Source organism: Bison bison, unplaced genomic scaffold (assembly GCF_000754665.1).
Source record: "Bison bison bison isolate TAMUID 2011002044 unplaced genomic scaffold, Bison_UMD1.0 scf7180017864038, whole genome shotgun sequence".
Lineage (NCBI taxonomy): Eukaryota > Metazoa > Chordata > Mammalia > Artiodactyla > Bovidae > Bison > Bison bison.
In genome coordinates this window covers 1860104-1879334 of record NW_011494610.1, presented here as the reverse complement: position 1 = coordinate 1879334, position 19231 = coordinate 1860104, and the positions used below count along the sequence as shown (strand labels likewise).

Here is a 19231-nt window from a genome sequence, read left to right as displayed (position 1 = left end):
TATGACCAACCTAGATAGCATGTTCAAAAGCAGAGACATTACTTTGCCAACAAAGGTCTGTCTAGTCAAGGCTATGGTTTTTCCAGTGGTCATGTATGGATGTGAGAGTCGGACTGTGAAGAAAGCTGAGCACTGAAGAATTGATGCTTTTGAACTGTGGTGTTGGAGAAGACTCTTGAGAGTCCCTTGGACTGCAAGGAGATCCAACCAGTCCATTCTGAAGGAGATCAGCCCTGGGATTTCTTTGGAAAGAATGATGCTAAAGCTGAAACTCCAGTACTTTGGCCACCTCATGCGAAGAGGTGACTCATTAGAAAAGACTCTGATGCTGGGAGGGATTGGGGGCAGGAGGAGAAGGGGACGACAGAGGATGAGATGGCTGGATGGCATCACTGATTCGATGTACTGAGTCTGAGTGAACTCCGGGAGTTGGTGATGGACAGGGAGGCCTGGCATGCTGTGATTCATGGGGTTGCAAAGAGTCAGACACCACTGAGCGACTGAACTGAACTGAGCTGACAGCACCCAAACGTGATGACAAATGAGATCAAGAATCAACCTCCAAATTCCTTACCTTCTTGATAGTGACGTTTCTGGGACCATGACTGCCCATCATTAAGACTAAAAAATCTCTGGATACACCTTCGGATTATGTCTTCAAAGCCAGGTCTCATGGAGGATCTCAGTGAATTGGTGTCTATAGTAATAACTTTTCCTATTAAACATAAAATTGCCACTGTGTTTAATTTCATCATTGTGCCTTATTTAACTACAATGGCTTTCATTCTTTAGTCTCATAGGCAAAAGGGCAGGCCAAAATTAAAAATTCATGGTCAGGTCAAGAATTACTCCCAGTAATTCTCATTAAATTACCCACATTTGTGAAAAGTGTTTATAAAAAATGAGTTTGAAGTTACAGAAAAGAAATACTGGCTTCTGATATGAAATGCAATTTGAAGAGAAAGCCAGGTACCTCTACCTTTTTTTGTTGTTGGGTTTATTTGAGGGATTTGAAGTGTCAAACACACCCAACTCAAATGCCTACGGTTTAAGTGAGTCTCCTTCAGGGTTGTGTAACAAACATCAGAAATAATCCATGCAAAGTATTCATGACAGTGGGCGTGGGCACTTAAAAGACAGAACAGGCTGTAAAAAGTTAACTTATAAAACTTCCCAAAATGAACAAATGTACACACATGCACAGTTTCTACCTGAAAGATCGTGTCTAGTGATAAAGCTCTCAGGACTTGATGGAAATGCTCTTTCTCCAGTGGTAATGCGGCGTGCCACACAGATCATACAGGACTGCAAGTCTACAACAGAAAAGTTAACCTTTGATGCGTCTATTCAATAGGCAAGTAAGAATGTGGAATTCACTAGGAAGAATTAAACAAGTGTGGCTGCTATTGCTTGATAAAACATCATGGGCAAGTGATGGCTCTCACCTTCCCCTTCCTCCATCATAGCCCGCGGCTGGGACAGGGCAAAGCACTGCATCGTCTCATATCTCTGGCGCATTTCGGGACTGGTGTTTATGTCTTCCAGAATGTCATGTGGTATTTTCATCAACATACGGCAGTTAAATGTATGGCTTTTTTGTCTCTGGGTCTCATTTGTCCAGGTAACTCCATTAACTTTAGGAAACAAATAGAAAGGAGTTTTGTAAAGGCTAGCAATTCAGTCCATGACTATTACCAAGAATTTAAGCTATAAATGAACTATTTGCCAATAAGAAAAAAAGAATTTAAGCTGTATATATTTTCTCATTATACATCTTCCACAGTACAACACAGTTCAAAGCGACAATATATAAAACACTGGAATAACTTCAATTTCAAATTCAACAGGTACCTCACATATTTTGTAACTCACTGTATATCTTAGACCCATGAAATGTATACCAAATTTAAAATTCATATTTGAAAATTTTGTTATTTACAGCTTTCCCTGTTCTATATAGTCATCACTTGACTTTCAAAAGTATATTCAATTTTCTAAGAAATGATTAAGAAAAAAAAATTTTTTAACTTACTTGGAAAATATACTTTAAAAACTTACCTGTAGATTTTGGTAAGTTTTTAAGAAAATCCTTTCTATCTTCTTCATGCAATATATTGTAGACACTTGTATTAACCAGGTCCTCTTGCTTATATTGTAGGTACTGGGTAACATTTTCTGACACAAATACAATGTTTCCTTCACGATTCACCACAAATAGGAAGCCGTCCAATGCCTGAAGTGGGGTATGTTAACACTGGCTATTACGGACTGAACTGTATCCCACCCCCAACCACAACTGGTATGTTGAAGCCCTAAAGCTCAATGTGACTCTATCTGGAGATAGGGCCTTTTAGGAGGTAATTAAAGTTAAGTGAGGTCATAAGAGTAGGGCTCTAATCCAACAGGACTAGTGTTCTTACGAGAAGAGAGACAGACACCAGAAATGCACACACAGAGAGAAAAGGCCACGTGAAGACACAAGGAGAAGGCAGCCATCTACAAGTCAAGGAGACAGGTCTCAGGAGAAACCAAGACTGCCAACACCTTGATCTTGGACTTCCAGCCTCCAGAACTGTAAAAAATAAATTTCTATTGTTTAAGCCACTCAGCCTGTGGCATTTTGTTAGGGCAGCCTTAGTACTGAACAGAATTTGAAAAAAACTGTTGATTTAATGACTATCAGCCATCATGTCTATTAACATTAGCAACATCAATAAAGGGTTCTAGGAAAAATATAGATGATTTGAAAAGATGACAGTAAAGATGAAATTTGAATTAATTTATAATCTAATTTTTGAAGAATTACTTCTTCAAAGGAGTTTTTAAAAATTAAAAAAAAAAAAAAATCACCCTGAATGCTTCCCCCCTTTCCATCTGGTATCAAATCAAGCTATAAGAACTAGAGCACTTTGTAGTGAGAATTTACAAAGAGGAACTGAACTGATCCACTAAAAAGTAGTTGAAACAAACCAACTGCAACAAAATTATCTGATAAGTGAGCTTTAACAAAGGGCTTCTAGCCATCACTTAAAGTAAGAGAAACCTGTAAAGTACAGAAGAGAAACCTTCTGTAGAGTACAGGTTAACTAGATTTATTAAAGACAACTACTTACAAAAAATATCTAAAGTCTTAAAAATTCCTCCAAAATATGAAATTATAGTGCCATTCTATCAATTATGGGAAAATGCACCCAAAAAGTCTGAGTCAATAAAAAAAAATATGCCCAAATGCATGGGGTGAGGGGGTGAGGGGGGTACATAGGACCTCATGAGTTACATATATTTTAAACATAAGAGCATTTTATAATCATATTCAGAATACTGAGTTCTATCTCATGAGAAGAAACATTTTCTTTTTGCTCTCATACCCAAAATTTTATCTTTTTTTTTTTTAATTCAACACCGCTTACTTTAGAACTAAAACCTTATACTTGCCTGAAGTAAGAGTGGTCCTAAGGAGTCTTTATCAATAACTCCTTGTCCTGTGGAAGATACATCAGCTTTCTGAACATCATCATCACTGGTAATAGCTTTTCCTGAAAAGACATAAGGCAGTACTACAAATAGCATATGGATCAGCTGCAGTCTCAATGCACCTTCAAACTGTTCCCAGAACAAAGAGGCACACAGGTGTACATGCGCACATAAACAGTGCTTTCTGATAAGAAAACGATGCTACAATTTCTAAAGGTTAAAATTAAACTTCTGAGTTACCCAGGAGCGCAGAAGATACTCTAGATTTTCTTTCCCTACTAAAAGCACTATTTCACTGCTTCCTGAAAGGGAACTAACAAATAACAGGGTGAGCAGCCCTGGCCTCCTTCCAATTCTGGTGACTATGTCCTAAGGAGCACAACTGGTCCACTGGTCAAACTAATCTAACTATGGAGCCCCACAGAGGCTACTAGCCCTCAAGGAACAGCAGTTCCCATCTAAGCAACAACGGAGCAAAAGACAAATGTGAACCCAGTTAACAAGTTCCTGCTAAAAGACTTGAGTGTTCTCTTACTTTGTATTACCTTGCTCTTTTATTTGACGTATCTGTCTTACTGTTTCCTTTAAAATTGCACATTTATCTGGTTTGACATTGAAATTGTCAATATCACTAAGATTAGCAGATATTAGTTCAGCCAATTCTTCAATATATTTACTCTCCTGCTCCCGTCTCCACTTTTCACCACTGCAGGCAAGGCTGGGAAATGGGGGGAAAACGCCATAAATATATCAGTCACAATCGAGCTGTGAGCAGAATCAGTACCTACACAATACCATTACATCCATATACTAGCAAAGTAAATTCAGCCCACAGAGACTCCCAAAACAATGTCTTGGAGACCTAGTATAATACAGTTGAAATCTGTGCAAACCTAAACTCAAGTCCACCTGTTGTTAGCCTGGTGGCCTTAGTCAGTTAGCTTCATTTCATCATCTGGAAAATGGGGATAGTCTTTACCACAAAGAGACAGTAAAATTAACAAATAATTAAACAGCAATAACTACTTATTAATAATAAGGTCTCATGAATTATATTGATGATAAGATTGTTTTTTATTTTGCAACCCTGACAGTGAAATCTAAGTGATACTGACCTTGGCAAATACTACAAAAGCTATGAAGCATCACTGCATAAAATGTAGTATTTCATTTCTATTTTTTAAACTTCTAACTTCACTCAGGAAAAGAATGATAAAACCTCACAAATGCCAAAATATCAATTTATAACATGTTCTTAAAGGATACTAAAGATTCTAACTTGTAATAATCTTATCTTACTTATAATAATCTTATCTATTTGTAACTCCTACATCCTCCATTGAGAAATGCTTCTTACAGTATCACAGTTAGTATATACTTAAACAAATAAACAATAAAAATCTAACCAGAGAAAGCAAATAACAGAAAGCTGAAATGTTATCTTCAAACCAAACAAATAAAGGCAAGGGGAGGTGATCTTGGTGAAGCATCAGGAAATAAATTGCTTACCCTTGCCCTGGAGGATCACATGGCAACTTGCGTTTTCGTGAATCAGGGGCCAGTGGATCCAAGGCGTTTTCTCCTAACCCACTCATCGTGAATATACATTAGCAACTAAGAGAGAATAGTAAGATAAAAATATCTTATTATTTTGTATAAGATATCATGTAAAATATCCATGACTCTAATAAAGGCATTAATATGCTTGAATGGCTGCAATTTGTAATTCAGGACTTTTCCTTAAATGGCTGGATAAGACTCAATATTCTTTATAGTACACACCTGTTCTGAAGACCTCAAGAGTTTATACTCCACTAATTAGAATGTCCAACCCTGGAACAAGTGTTTCTCAAGACCAAGTAATGTGTATACTGAATATTTCACAAAGAACAAGGCATCTTTTTCATATCTAATAAAAAGAGACTGTCAACTCTCCAATTGATAAAATACTAAATTATACTTATATACAAATAAGATCTTATCTAGGCAATTGGTAAAAAGTCTTTGAATGATAAAAATTATTTTCAAGTTATTTTCAAAGTAGTTTTTTTTTTCCTGTAGACCATTTCTTTAGTATTCATCATCCACTGTGTTTTTCTTCCGCTACTTCAAAATAAGCTGAGACTCTGTAAATAATATGTAAGCTCCAAAACATTCTGCTTACAAAGCAGATGTACAACAAGAAAAATCCAGGTGGGAGGATTTTCACAAGATCCACAGAGCAACAACTATTTTGATATTAACTGGTGGAAAGGAAATATGCCTTGATTAAAGTTGCATTGATAAAAACAATGTATTTTTAAAAATAAGGTATTTCTAAAATACCTTAAAAAATAGGTATTTCTAAAAAATAAGGGTATTTCTTCTTGGAAAAAGAAACACTCAGTAACTCACAATTTTAGCACATGTAACTTATATGCAGAGTACACTATGAGAAACACTGGGCTGGATGAAGCACAAGCTGGAATCAAGATTTCTGGGAGAAATATCAGCAACATCAGATATGCATATGACACCACCCTTATGGCAGAAAGGGAAGAAGAACTAAAGAGCCTCTTGATGAAAGTGAAAGAGGAGAGTGAAAAAGTTGGCTTAAAACTCAATATTCAGAAAACTAAGATAATGGTATCCAGTCCCATCACTTCATGGGAAATAGATGGGGGAACAGTGGAAACAGTGGCAGACTTTATTTTTCTGGGCTCCAAAATCACTGCAGATGGTGACTGCAGCCATGAAATTAAAAGATGCTTACTCCTTGGAAGGAAAGTTATGAGCAATCTAGACAGCATATTAAAAAGCAGAGACATTACTTTGTCAACAAAGGTCCTTCTAGTCAAGGCTATGTATGTAGTCATGTATGGAGTCCAATAGTCATGTATGGAGTGAGAGTTGGACATAAAGAAAGCTGAGCTCAGAAGAATTAATGCTTTTGAACTGTGGTGTTGGAGAAGACTCTTGAGAGTCCCTTGGACTGCAAGGAGATCTAGGCAGTCCATCCTAAAGGAAATCAGTCCTGGTTGTTCACTGGAAGGACTGATGTTGAAGCTGAAACTCCAACATTTTGGCCACCTGATGCAAAGAGCTGATTCATTTGAAAAGAGCCTGATGTTGGGAAATACTGAAGGCAGGAGGAGAAGGGGACGACAGTGGATGAGATGGTTAGATGGCATCACCGACTCACTGGACATGAGTTTGGGTAAACTCCGGCAGTTGGTGATGGACAGGGAGGCCTGGCATGCTGCGGTTCATGGGGTCACAGAGTCAGACACGACTGAGCGACTGAACTGAACTGAAGTGAGCCTTCCCTCAACAAGAAATTTATTTGTCCTAAATTCTTGTTTATGAAGACGCTGTTATAAAGAATTCCAAGTCAACAGAGAAGCTTAAACACGCCAAACTGCTTTTTCTTAATTTGTTAAAACACATCTTGCGTTCTATCCACAGTTTGAGACCTACACAGAAGGACATAAGCTTCCACTAGGTGGCACAATCCTGCCAGGAAGAGAGACAAATCAACAGAGAAGCAAAATTTCACACAAGAAACTTAAAATATTCAGCTTCAGAAAAAACAAAATCAGAGTTTTAGATTACATTATCGTCTTTACAGATATCCTAGGTATGAATTAAACACTAGCAAAATTTATTCTACCAATAATTTTGGTTAAAAAAAAGTAATGGCTGAATAGCTGTTATGTTTCAAGAACTTGGTGTTTTTTTCCTCACAGCATAAGTTAAAATAAAGGAGAGACAAGAACTTACATAATGGTCCAATGTTATGATTTTACAGGGTAACCAGATTCCACAATGCCACAATACTATATTCTTCAAAAATGACAATGTCATAAAAGACAAAGTCTTTAAGTATTCTAGATTAAAGAAAGCTAAAGAGAAACAATAATTAAATCCAATATTTGATCCTATATTGAATTCTGTGCTCTAGACAGGGAAAATGCTATAAACAACATTATTAGATCTATTGACAATTTAGAATATGGACAACAGATACAGTATTTTACCAATGTTAAATTTACTGAAGTTGATTTCTATACTGTGGTTATTTAAGAAACTATCCCTATTCTTAGTATTTAGGACAAAAAGGCCATTATGTACACAAAGGACCCTCCAGTGGTTGGAGGGAGGGTTTACATACTTATGAGTGAGTGAGTGAGAGAGAAAGGAATAGGAGAAGAGGGGGGAAGAGGGGGAAGAAGAGACTAGAAAGGAGGCTAGCAAATTGCTGACACCGGTTGAATCTCAGCTGGGCAAAAATTGTTTAACTCTTTGTACTATTCTTTTCCTTACAACTTTAAGTTTAAAATTATTTACAAATAAAGTTAAATGCATGTTCAGCTTTGACTTCCAATCTTCATATTTAAAAAGTGATTCCTTAATGAACAGAAATAGAATAACTAGCTATGTCTCAATACAATTATCTTTATATTTTTGTTTCATTCACAGGTTATTTTTAAATTGTGCGGCCAACCATCCAGTGAATAATAGCATTTATTTTAAAAATATAATTTAAAAACGTATACTCCAAATTTTAGATATTATTTCTTTACTTTGATGTTAAACACAAGCTGAATCCTCTAACAAACTCTTTGTGAATAACAGCATTTCTTTAACTTGAAAGACATAATTTATTCTATATTCTTTGTACTATTTCCTTAACTTTGCTGTTACACATAAGCTGGATCTCCAGTAGAGCTTAAGGTGCCTAGCATATAACAGGTGATCAATAAGTATGCCTCAAAAAGTACTGAGTAAATGGAACATTCAACCCCTGCAGTCGTATTTTAGATTTTCCTCTATTCTGATCTACAAAAAAGTTTAAAGATTAAACTTTCTAAATTGTTACTTGTTGGGCTGATACAGGATGTCACCAAAATGAATTTTTAGAGACAATAATTATATCAGTAGAGAATCAAAACCATGAAAATCTTCAGTCAGTTCAGTTCAGTCGCTCAGTCGTGTCCGACTCTTTGCGACCCCATGAATCACAGCATGCCAGGACTCCCACCCCAGTCCATCACCAACTCCAGAGTTCACTCAGACTCACGTCCATCGAATCAGTGATACCATCCAGCCATCTCATCCTCTGTCATCCCCTTCTCCTCTTGCCCCCAATCCCTCCCAGCATCAGAGTCTTTTCCAATGAGTCAACTCTTCACATCAGGTGGCCAAAGTACTGGAGTTTCAGCTTTAGCATCATTCCTTCCAAAGAAATCCCAGGGCTGATCTCCTTCAGAATGGACTGGTTGGATCTCCTTGCAGTCCAAGGGACTCTCAAGAGTCTTCTCCAACACCACAGTTCAAAAGCATCAATTCTTCGGTGCTCAGCCTTCTTCACAGTCCGACTCTCACGTCCATACATGACCACTGGAAAAACCATAGCCTTGACTAGACAGACCTTTGTTGGCAAAGTAATGTCTCCGCTTTTGAATATGCTATCTAGGTTGGTCATAACTTTCCTTCCAAGGAGTAAGCGTCTTTTAATTTCATGGCTGCAGTCACCATCTGCAGTGATTTTGGAGCCCAAAAAAATAAAGTCTGACACTGTTTTCACTGTTTCCCCATCTATTTCCTATGAAGTGATGGAACCAGATGCCATTGATCTTTGTTTTCTGAATGTTGAAAATCTTAGTATGAAAGAAATCAGTAATCACAATTATCATGTAAACTAGACAGGTGTACATGTCATTCATGTAAAGACAATGTTTATGTACATATAAAAGAAACCTAAATATGTCTAACTATATCCAAATATGGGCTTCCCTGGTGGCTCAGACAGTAAGGAATCTGCCTGCAATGCAGGAGAACAGGGTTTGATCCCTGGGTCAGGAAAATACCCTGGAGAAGCAAACTGCAACCCACTCCAGTACTCTTGCTTGAAGAATTCCATGGACAGAGGAGCCTGCCCATGGGGGTTGTGAAGAGTCAGACACGACTGAGGAACTAACACTATGTCCAAATACACACGTGGCTCTCCTTCTCTTGATCTAACAGAACAGCAAGCTATAACGTGCATATGACTCCAGTCTACATGTTACTGAGTTTACTCTTTCACAGAGTCCCATGATCTCTAGTAACAGAGATAATTATCCAAAAATGTACTGGTGCACAATTCTAATCTGAAACCACAGTACTGGTGTTTATTCAAACACGAAGGTATAACTATTTAAGATATAAAATAATTTTCAAATTTCATTTTTTAGAAACAGGATTGACAGATTTTTTTTTTCTAGCTCTTACTTAGATAGAGATAAACCTTGGTACTACCTTCACTATACAATGCCTAAAAGACCACATGATACACAAGTCTGAATGACAAAATACTGTATAACAAAAAAATCAAAGTAGAATAAATGTATCTTTAAATGTCACCCGACTAAAGAAAATGTTCAACATGAGAAATAACAGAAGTATTTCAGTCCCAAAAAACAAGTTTCCACATATTCAATAATACAATAATTCCTAAAAACAGATGACTACAACGAACTCTTCATGCACAGTTTCCTATTTATTTGGCATTAATCTTATTTATGAGCACAAAAAACTATAAAAAGCATTTGTTTTACTTGCCAGGCCTGTTGTCTACTTCTCACTGGTGGAGCCAAACTCAAACTATATTTATCTGGGGGGCTATATTGTCTAGCTTTGTAAGTTATTCTTTTCATGGCATATGCACACTAAATCTAGACCATTTTCAGTCACTCATCAAGAATTAGGGTGGGAGGGGGGAATGGAACATGTACCAGGCCCACGAGTAGATTAATTTCTGCTCCCCCAGAAAAGTTAAGAAACACAGATCAGTAATTGTACAGCCTACATTTTTACATCTTAAATTATAGCCCATCTAGTCTGAAGAATATACAGAGTTGGTAAAATCCATATTCAAAGGGGAAATAATACAGCACAAGAGTTTCCCAGTACCTCTCACTGTCAGGACAGTCTACTGTACTGAGACCCTTCTAAATTCTGATCCCCTACAGATAGACTATCATTCACACAGTTGAGCTGAAAAGAAATCAGGACCATAAAATATACCTGCCGTACTCCCAAACAACCTGTACTCTTATCCAATAGTGAGGTTCATAATATATTTTGAAGTTGCGAATGTAGATGCTCCCCAACTGACAGTTAAACTGGAGTAACACTTCAACCACACTTCCAGGTAGAATACAATCTAATCACAGAAGGCTTTTCACACCCCTGACACTACAGTAACGAAAGACTAGAGCAAAACACTTTTCACTGAATCAGATTCAAAGGCCCAAAATGTATTCTATCTTTCAATGTAAACTCAACTGTTTAGATCCTTGAGTCATTTTTACAATTATTTTCCTTATATGAAATGTTTCTACTTAAAAATTCTATGCTATACTACTTAAATACATTAATATGACAGTGTATACTTTAAAATGACATTTAAGCAAAATATTCTATGCAACTATTTCAATATAGAATACTATAAATTTATGATAACTTTCAATGTTCTCAAAATATAATGTTACCTATTTCTGTATGAAAAGTCTTAAGTAGATTCATGATAAATCAGATTTAAAATGAGCAAAAATCTTACAGCAACTGGATAAAATTCCTCTATAAATACTACAGGCCTTTCTATACAATACAACCAAGCTGTGGTACAGGTTAAGTTTATATACGCACAGAGTACAACAAACTGGTAGAAAAGGAACGTTCTTTAAAAGCAACAAAGAATTGTATCTGCCAGCTCAAAAGCCACAAAAATGACATGTGGCTTAGCAGCATTAACTACCTTTCCTTTTGGTTATTCACAGTTAAGACAGGAGGGGAAATCTTGATTATGTACAACAAACTATGCAGATGGTCAAAGATACAGGAAGTATACCATGTCCAAAAGGAAGCGGTATCAATCAACAATGCCAGTGTCCATTAGGTGAGAAAGAAGTTATTCAGGGAGGGGGGGCACCTAAGAAAAGCCACGACAAGCCAAAATGGTAAGGAGGTAAAGTGAAACTGAGGTAAAGTCGCCCAGTCATGTCTGACTCTTTGCGACCCCATGGACTATACAGTCATGGAATTCTCCAGGTCACAATACTGGAGTGGGTAGCCTTTCCCTTCTCCAGGGGATCTTCCCAAGCCAGGGATCGAACCCAGGTCTCCCACATTGCAGATGGATTCTTTACCAGCTAAGCCACCAGGGAGGCCCAAGGAGGTACGTTTCCCAGTAAATCTCCAACGGCATAGAGACCAACTGAAATATTTCATTTTCCTAAATAAATAAGGAAGGAGGAAGGAAACATAACTTTTGTGGCAATACAGTGCCAAGCATATCACATATTTGGTATTAGAGATCAGATCAGTCGTTCAGTTGTGTCCGACTCTTTGCGACCCCATGAATCGCAGCACGCCAGGCCTCCCTGTCCATCACCAACTCCCGGAGTTCACTCAGACTCACGTCCATCGAGTCAGTGATGTCATCCAACCATCTTATCCTCTGTCGTCCCCTTCTCCTCCTGCCCCCAATCCCTCCCAGCATCAGAGTCTTTTCCAATGAGTCAACTCTTCGCATGAGGTGGCCAAAGTACTGGAGTTTCAGCTTTAGCATCATTCTTTCCAAAGAAATCCCAGGGCTGATCTCCTTCAGAATGGACTGGTTGGATCTCCTTGCAGTCCAAGGGACTCTCAAGAGTCTTCTCACAATTCTCCAAAGTATGTATTACTCCCATTTTATAGATTAAAATAGCATCTAGATCACACACAGATACTAGATGGCAGAGCTGGGATTACAATATTTTTAGAATTTTATAATAAAAAAATATGTATCAGATGTTTCTTGGGCATTTCATCCCTCACTCCAAAAAAAAAAAAAATTAACCAATCATACTGTTGAATCACACAATCTCTGCAAACAAGTTAACTGGAGAATTTCTCAGCTCATCAGTAAGAACACTGAGAAGCTGTTACATGAGGGTTTAAGGACATGCAGTATTAGGGTCAGAGGCAATGAGGTGCTCCAGCTCAGCAGGTACTAACGCTGCTATTTCCCTCAAGCCTCTAAAAATCAACCACTATTCTTCAGTCACCAAATAAATGGCCCTCTACTAACCATGACCCTTATTTCTACTTGATACCAACAGTTAGTGGCTCACATGGCAAGGAAAAAAGCTTAGTTCAGAAAAGCGTTAACTATAACCACAAGAAAGAAAAAGAAAGAAAGTGAAGTCACTCAGTCGTGTCTGACTCTTAGCAACCCCATGGACTGTAGCCTACCAGGTTCCTCCGTCCACTGAATTTTCCAGGCAAGAGTAGTGAAGTGAGTTGTCATTTCTTTCTCCAGGGGATCTTCCCGACCCAAGGATTGAACCTAGGTCTCCAGCATTGCAGGCAGACGCTTTACCGTCTGAGCCACGTGGGAAGCCCCACCTATAACCAAAATAACCTGTCAAATATTTTCATACTTGGGTTTCCCAAGATTAAATGCTAGGGCCAAGTACTTCTGACTATCTCACCAATAATCTGGTTTATTTATCAGGCTTGTCTGTCTGATATATTATACAAGGTATGATTAAATATGTCAATTAGGGAGTATTTCTGGGAGTCTCCCGAGAATCTCAGTAACTTAAGAAAATTTTCATACAACTGTGAATTTGGATTATTTATTGAAAACTGCTTGAAACATTATATAAAAACAGAGACTGATTAAGCCAATGAGAAAACAATTACCCTTGGGAAAGACTTATGAGACCCCCACACATAAGCACACCACCCGAGATACAAGCTCCGAATCGACACTCGCACTCAAATACAGTATGCAGACAGTCATCACCAGTTAGGCTTAATCCTGCAAGATTATATTTTCTAAAATATAAAATTAGAGGTTTTATTTCAGCCTTTTGTGCAGCTCCAAGAGAAGCAGCACCATGGAGCAAAGAAAGGAAACGAAATAAAATGCGTGTGTTTAGGGGACAAGAAAAAGCAGAGGACGTAAGTCCATAAACATGGAGCTACTATGGACACCTCCTCACCAGTGACTACCTCCTACCTTTACGTTTTAACTGAATCTTGGTATAGAGGATAAGAGCTGAAAGCTGGGGGTTGGGGGTCCAAATAAAAACTAACTTGCAATTTCCTTTTGTTTTGTTATTGAGAACCTGGTATGTTTAGTAGGATGCACTATAAATCACCTAATGCAATCCATTTTTTAAATCTAATTCCATTTCTGTTCAAACGTTTGCATGCCCAGACCATTTTGGGGCCAGGAAATAAGAGATAAATGACACCCCCCACTATTAGAACTCTCAGGCAAGCAGCAGAGGAAAACATACAATTATAACAACATAATTTGGTAAGTGTTAAAATGAAGGCACAACTGATAGGAAACCTACTACCCTACAGTTTTTTAAAAACAAGGGAAAAGCATATAAACTGTATCAACAACAAACTACCTTGGTGTGGACATCTGCCACAAAACAGTATAAATCTCAGGTCCTGGTCAATTCTTTTCCTCTATCTTTAGTTATTAATGCCTGCAGATTTGGAAAGGGGCTAGCAGAGAGCAATAAAATATCCTACTTTTAATATTTAAGTTGAGGTGAGAAACATCCAAACATGAAGTAACAGCTATTTCATCCACAAGGTTTCATTCTCTCGTCTCTCGGTGTACTGCTTGCCGTTTCCTTCTCAATCAACAGCTGACCCCGAAGCCCCTTTACATTGATGCTCTGGTTTAAGCCTGATGAAGCTGAACTCAAACACAAACTCCCCAGAGGTTCTAGTGCCAGAACTGGGCATACCAATTAGCCAAGGCAGGTGCTAGATGCAACTGGAAGCTTGTTGCCAAGAGACTTCTCAACCTCTACACGAGCAACAGAGATGAAGTTCACGAATATACACTGTGCAGAGGGAGTTAAGCAAGCCAATTCCATTGAAATCAAATTATCCTCGCCTGACAGCATACTAACTAGCTGGGTAATAATTCTTTAGTTGCTTTAAAGGTTAGAGTGACACCGACAATTTAACATGCTGAATCACTCTCATTCACAGGAATGAGACATAAGCCTGAACTTCATAAACCTGATTCATTATTATTATATTATTTATTATTAATAATAATAAATTATTCCATTCCTAAACAACATACTATTTAGTTGTACTTCTTCCTCACCACCACTTCCACCACCCAAGTGGCCTAAAAAGAAAAAGATTCTGACAAAAGATATTCATGAAAACAGCTACTATTTGTATTTAACCCTTAAGCCACGTACTTCTTTTTAGATGTCCCCTCTATCCCTCTCTTACCTACAATACTGAAACACTTTTAGTCATCCTTCGGGATCAAATGACTGTCACCTTTGGTGAAACCATTCCCAATTATCCAATTAGAAAAAGCTATCCTGGGACTTCCCTGGTGGCACCATGGATAAGAACCCACCTGCCAATGCAGGGGGCACGGGCTGAACCCCTGGTCTGGGAAGATTCCACACGCTGCACAACTGCTGAGTCTGTGCTCTAGAGCCCACGAGCCGCAGTTACTGAAGCCCCCATCACTGACGCCCCCGCCGAGAGCCGGGGCTCCACAGTAAGAGAAGCCACGGCAGGGAGAAGCCCAAGAACCAACAAAGGGCAGCCCCCACTCCCTGCAATGAGAGAAAGCCTGTCAGCAACAAAGACCCAACACAGCCAAAAGTAAATAAATAAATTTGAAAGCCATCCCCTTTATTCTAATGCATTTTTCAATTTATTACATTTTCAATACTATATCTTATCCACATTTGTCTCTACTTTCTACACTATCAGCTCTAACTATCTTATCACAAACTCCCTCTCTCTTTCCACTCCTAATACCACCATTCCCTGTGTTCCTCTTTCCAACTTCAGTTCTCCTCTTTCTTCCCTTCCCATCAGCTATACTTCTGACCAACCACAATACTCCTAAAATACAGAGAAGACCAGGGGGATGGGGCTGAACACCTTGCAAAACAGTTTTGCTTTTTTCCGACATGTCATTTTTCACTTAGATATTTCCATTCCAAAAAAAATATGGTGGCTTCAAGATATCTATCAAAATAAAACTCAAGGGTTTGAATTCTTCAGCTGACGTACTGTGATACAATAAAAAGACAGCAGGGCTTTGTTGGAATCGACTTTTGTCACCTATAAAAAGCTGATCGCCTGTAAAAACTGGGAATAATCACATCTTCCATATTCTTATGTTTATCGTGAGAATGAAAAGCAATACAAAGCAAGCAACTGGAACAGGGTGAAATGGTGAACCCTCCAAGGTACACCATACCAAGAACAAAGATGGACTTCCAGCAACATCAAATTTGTTCTCATTTGAAAACAAATCGTTACAAATATCCCATACAACAACAAATTAAAAAGCTTCAGACAAATAAATTAGCCAGAACTATTCAGGCTATCTTCAGTGTACAGATAACTGACTGGAATTCAGAATATTTTCCCATTGAAATAGTGTGGTGAATGGCAGTTAGTAGCTAACATAAAACCATAAAGATAGAATAAAACTACTGTCATAGATGTCTATGTCCTTAAGATAAATAAGTGTAATTAAAGAGTAAACAGGCACCTTTCAGAAGATTCTGAAGAGGTTATCCAAGTACCTTCAAAGGTACCAGGTAAAGAAAGAGTGCTGGTTCTTTTTTAAGGCCTCTTTGTATTTCTGGATTTGTGGTTTTATTTTTTCTTTGAAAGACGTAAACAGCTCTACATCAAAAGTATTCTTTATACCTACGGCTGTCCCCTGGCACATAATGAAAATACAAGCAGAAAAGAAAGGAAGCAAGGAAGGAAGAAGAAAGTGTTCAATCTCCTTGAGCCAACTGGTAAAGCTCTGGATTAAGATAAGCAGTGGGGGGGTTAGAGGGGTGTGTGCACAGAGCAGAAATACAATCTGATATAAATTTAATTAATAAGCAATAAAGATATAAACGAGAGATGATCACAGCATGTGTCTCATTCTCTCCTATTTCAGGCTATCTGTCTAGCAGAAGAAAAGACATTTTAAGAAATGTTAAAACTAAGGGCTTCCATGGTGGCTCAGTGGCAAAGAATCCATCTGCCAATGCAGGAGACACGGGTTTGATCCCTGATCCAGGAAGATCCCACAAGCCGAGGAGCAACTAACCCCGAGAGCCACAAGTATTGAGCCTTTGTGATCCAGTGCCCGGGAGCCACAGCTACAGAGCCCACAGGCTGCAGCTACTGAAGTCTGCGTGCCCTAGAGCCTGAGCTCAGTAACAAGAGAAGCCACGAGTGAGAAGCCCGCCCAACGCAATGACGAGCAGCCCCTGCTCATGGCAACTAGAGAAAATCCCGCAAAGCAGGAAAAGACACAGCGCAGTCAAAAATAATTAAAAAAAACATTTTTTTTTTTTAAGAAATGTTAAAACTAAACAAATGATGCCATCAGTCACCTGGCAATCAAACGACTGAGAGCAGCAAAGCTGCTATAGAAGCAGCACTAGTCAAGTAATGAATGAATGGTACCGGGAACGATGACCATGGGTCAACTGCAAGGCAGATATTGATAAAATGGGAGTGCCTGCAGAATAAAAAAGCTTGAAGTACCAAGACACTTCCCCTGCAGTCCTAAAGTTAGCTCTGTCCACCAATATCAAGAATATATAGAAGCTACATTGAGTTTCCCTATAAGACTAACATCTCAAAAATCAACAATAGGGAAATATAAGATGACGAAGCACTTTGAATTAATTTTCCAAAAACAGGTACTGAAGGTAGAAAAAGAGAAAATAAGGTATCACAGGAAAAACATCCTAGCCAGATTTCCTTCTCTAAAAGAAAAGATGTTGGGGCAGATGGTCCCTTACCTGAGCAACACGACATGGCAAGTCTGACTCATAAGACTTCCTGAATGGGCCATCATGTAGACTACAGTTAGTCTGTGCTCAGTCCTTGCTGTTTCCATTGCCTTTTTTCTTTTTCTGACTTCACAGCAAAGTTACTCTTCAGTGATTCATAATTCCACTCCTAGACTAAATAACCTTAAATTCAAAAGGATTCTTTTTTTAAAAAAATAATGTTTCCATATACCTAGAAGTTATATGTCTGATGACAGAAGTTCTCTCTTCAAATAAATCTCCAAAAGTCACTACTGATTTCAGGATGACAGTAATACAAACAGTGAATGACAGCATATATACCAAAGTCCAAAAAGAAAATAAGAATGCACTCCTAACATCATTTACCTGTTGGAGGGTGGTGTAGTGGTAGCATGGCTGAAAAAAGCCAAAGTCCAAACCAGACTTCAATTGCCTTCTATTCTCCTCCAAAATATACCTACTATACTATGTGGAGCTAAAAAGCTGTACCTCTAGGTCATGATTGTTCAAGGGAAGAAATCTGCAGCAAGCGAGACTACGAACTACTGAGGAACAGGATGAAAAGATCATCACCCAAATAATCTCGCATGAAACATAGTGTGGGTTGTCTTTTTTTTCCCTACTCAAAGGTCAGTTCTATGACACACGACTTAAAGAGCCTTTCTGTGTACTTCACAAACCTGCCTATGCGTGTGGAATAAATGAAGGGGGGCTCATCTCATTATCGTGAGAGAACATTTGAGGCAAAATTTTAATTATGAACCCTTGTAAAACCATTCATACAACTAAACTGGTAAAAGCAAAACCCACTTCAGCAAGCATCCTGAGAGTGGTCACAAAGTAACAGGGACGTAATATACAGCTGAGGACTACGCTAACACTGCTGTATGAAACAGAGAGAAGTTGTTACGAGTAAATCCTAAAAAGTTCTCATCACAAGGAAAAAATTTTTTCCTTCCTTCCTTCATCTTATCTATGTGAGATGATGGATGTAGCTGAACCTATGGTGGCAAGCATGCCACAATATGTGTAAATCACACCATCCTACTGAACCCCTTAAACTTACTCAGTGCCATATGTCAACAATTTTCTCAATAAAACTGGGGAGGAGGGCAAGTTTTTCTTGTTTTTGTTTTTTTTTTTACGTGTGAAAGTGAAAGTGTTACTCAGTCGGTTCAATCCTTTGGGACCCCATGGGCTGCAGCCCGCCAGGCTCCTCAGTCCCTGTAACTCCCCAGGCAAGAATACTGGAGTGGCTAGCCGTTCCTTTCTCCAGGGGATCTTAAAGAGCCTGAGTGTTAGCCACACAAAGGAAACTGCATTTCCTATATCAATATGCTTGGGATGAACTGTTGATCAAAATAGACAAGTTTTTTGTTGTTATTGTTTTGGGGCTTTTTGTTTGTCTGTTTGTTTTGTTTTGGCCTCCAACAAGCTGATGACCCAGTGCCAGGAAATCAACAAACTAGTACATGTAGAATCACAAATTGTATTTTGTGCTATAAAACATCTCCACTGAAAATTAATGGCTGATATTTAATTTAAAGGGCTTCCTCAGTGGCTCAGGTGGTAAAGAATCTGTCTGCAATACAGGAGACCTGGGTTTGATCCCTGGGTTGGGAAGATCCCCTGAAGAAAACAATGGCAACCCACTCCAGTATTTCAGCCTGGAGAATTCCATGGACTCAAGGACCCTGGCGGGCTACAGTCCATGGGGTCGCAAAGAGTCAAACACAACTGAGCAAGTAAGACTTCCATGTAACTGAAAAGCAGGAACAACTGAGTACCAGACATAGCACACCATGTCACACAGCTACTCAAAGATACGAGGTGCAAGGTTTAAGTCAAAAGCTGGTACAGTTCTAACCAAATGCACTAGGCTAGCAGTTCTCCACCTTTTTAATATC

General features: G+C 38.5%; 1 protein-coding gene across 4 annotated transcripts in view; it reads right to left on the bottom strand.

Annotated features, from left to right (window-relative positions):
- The window catches only part of NCOA3 (nuclear receptor coactivator 3), a 123756-nt gene that overhangs the window by 27175 nt on the left and 77350 nt on the right, over nucleotides 1-19231 (bottom strand). For 3 of the 4 annotated variants that reach the window (XM_010835057.1, XM_010835056.1, XM_010835058.1), the window contains 7 exons: nucleotides 4984-5088; nucleotides 4020-4192; nucleotides 3436-3536; nucleotides 2059-2233; nucleotides 1446-1634; nucleotides 1212-1313; nucleotides 575-715 (listed from right to left, as the gene is read on the bottom strand). In XM_010835057.1, coding sequence (XP_010833359.1) covers nucleotides 575-715; nucleotides 1212-1313; nucleotides 1446-1634; nucleotides 2059-2233; nucleotides 3436-3536; nucleotides 4020-4192; nucleotides 4984-5069 — 967 coding nt within the window. In that variant the 5' untranslated portion in view covers nucleotides 5070-5088. Of the gene's footprint in view, nucleotides 1-574; nucleotides 716-1211; nucleotides 1314-1445; nucleotides 1635-2058; nucleotides 2234-3435; nucleotides 3537-4019; nucleotides 4193-4983; nucleotides 5089-12732; nucleotides 12755-19231 lie in introns of those variants that run through there. The other variant, XM_010835059.1, reaches the window with a different exon arrangement.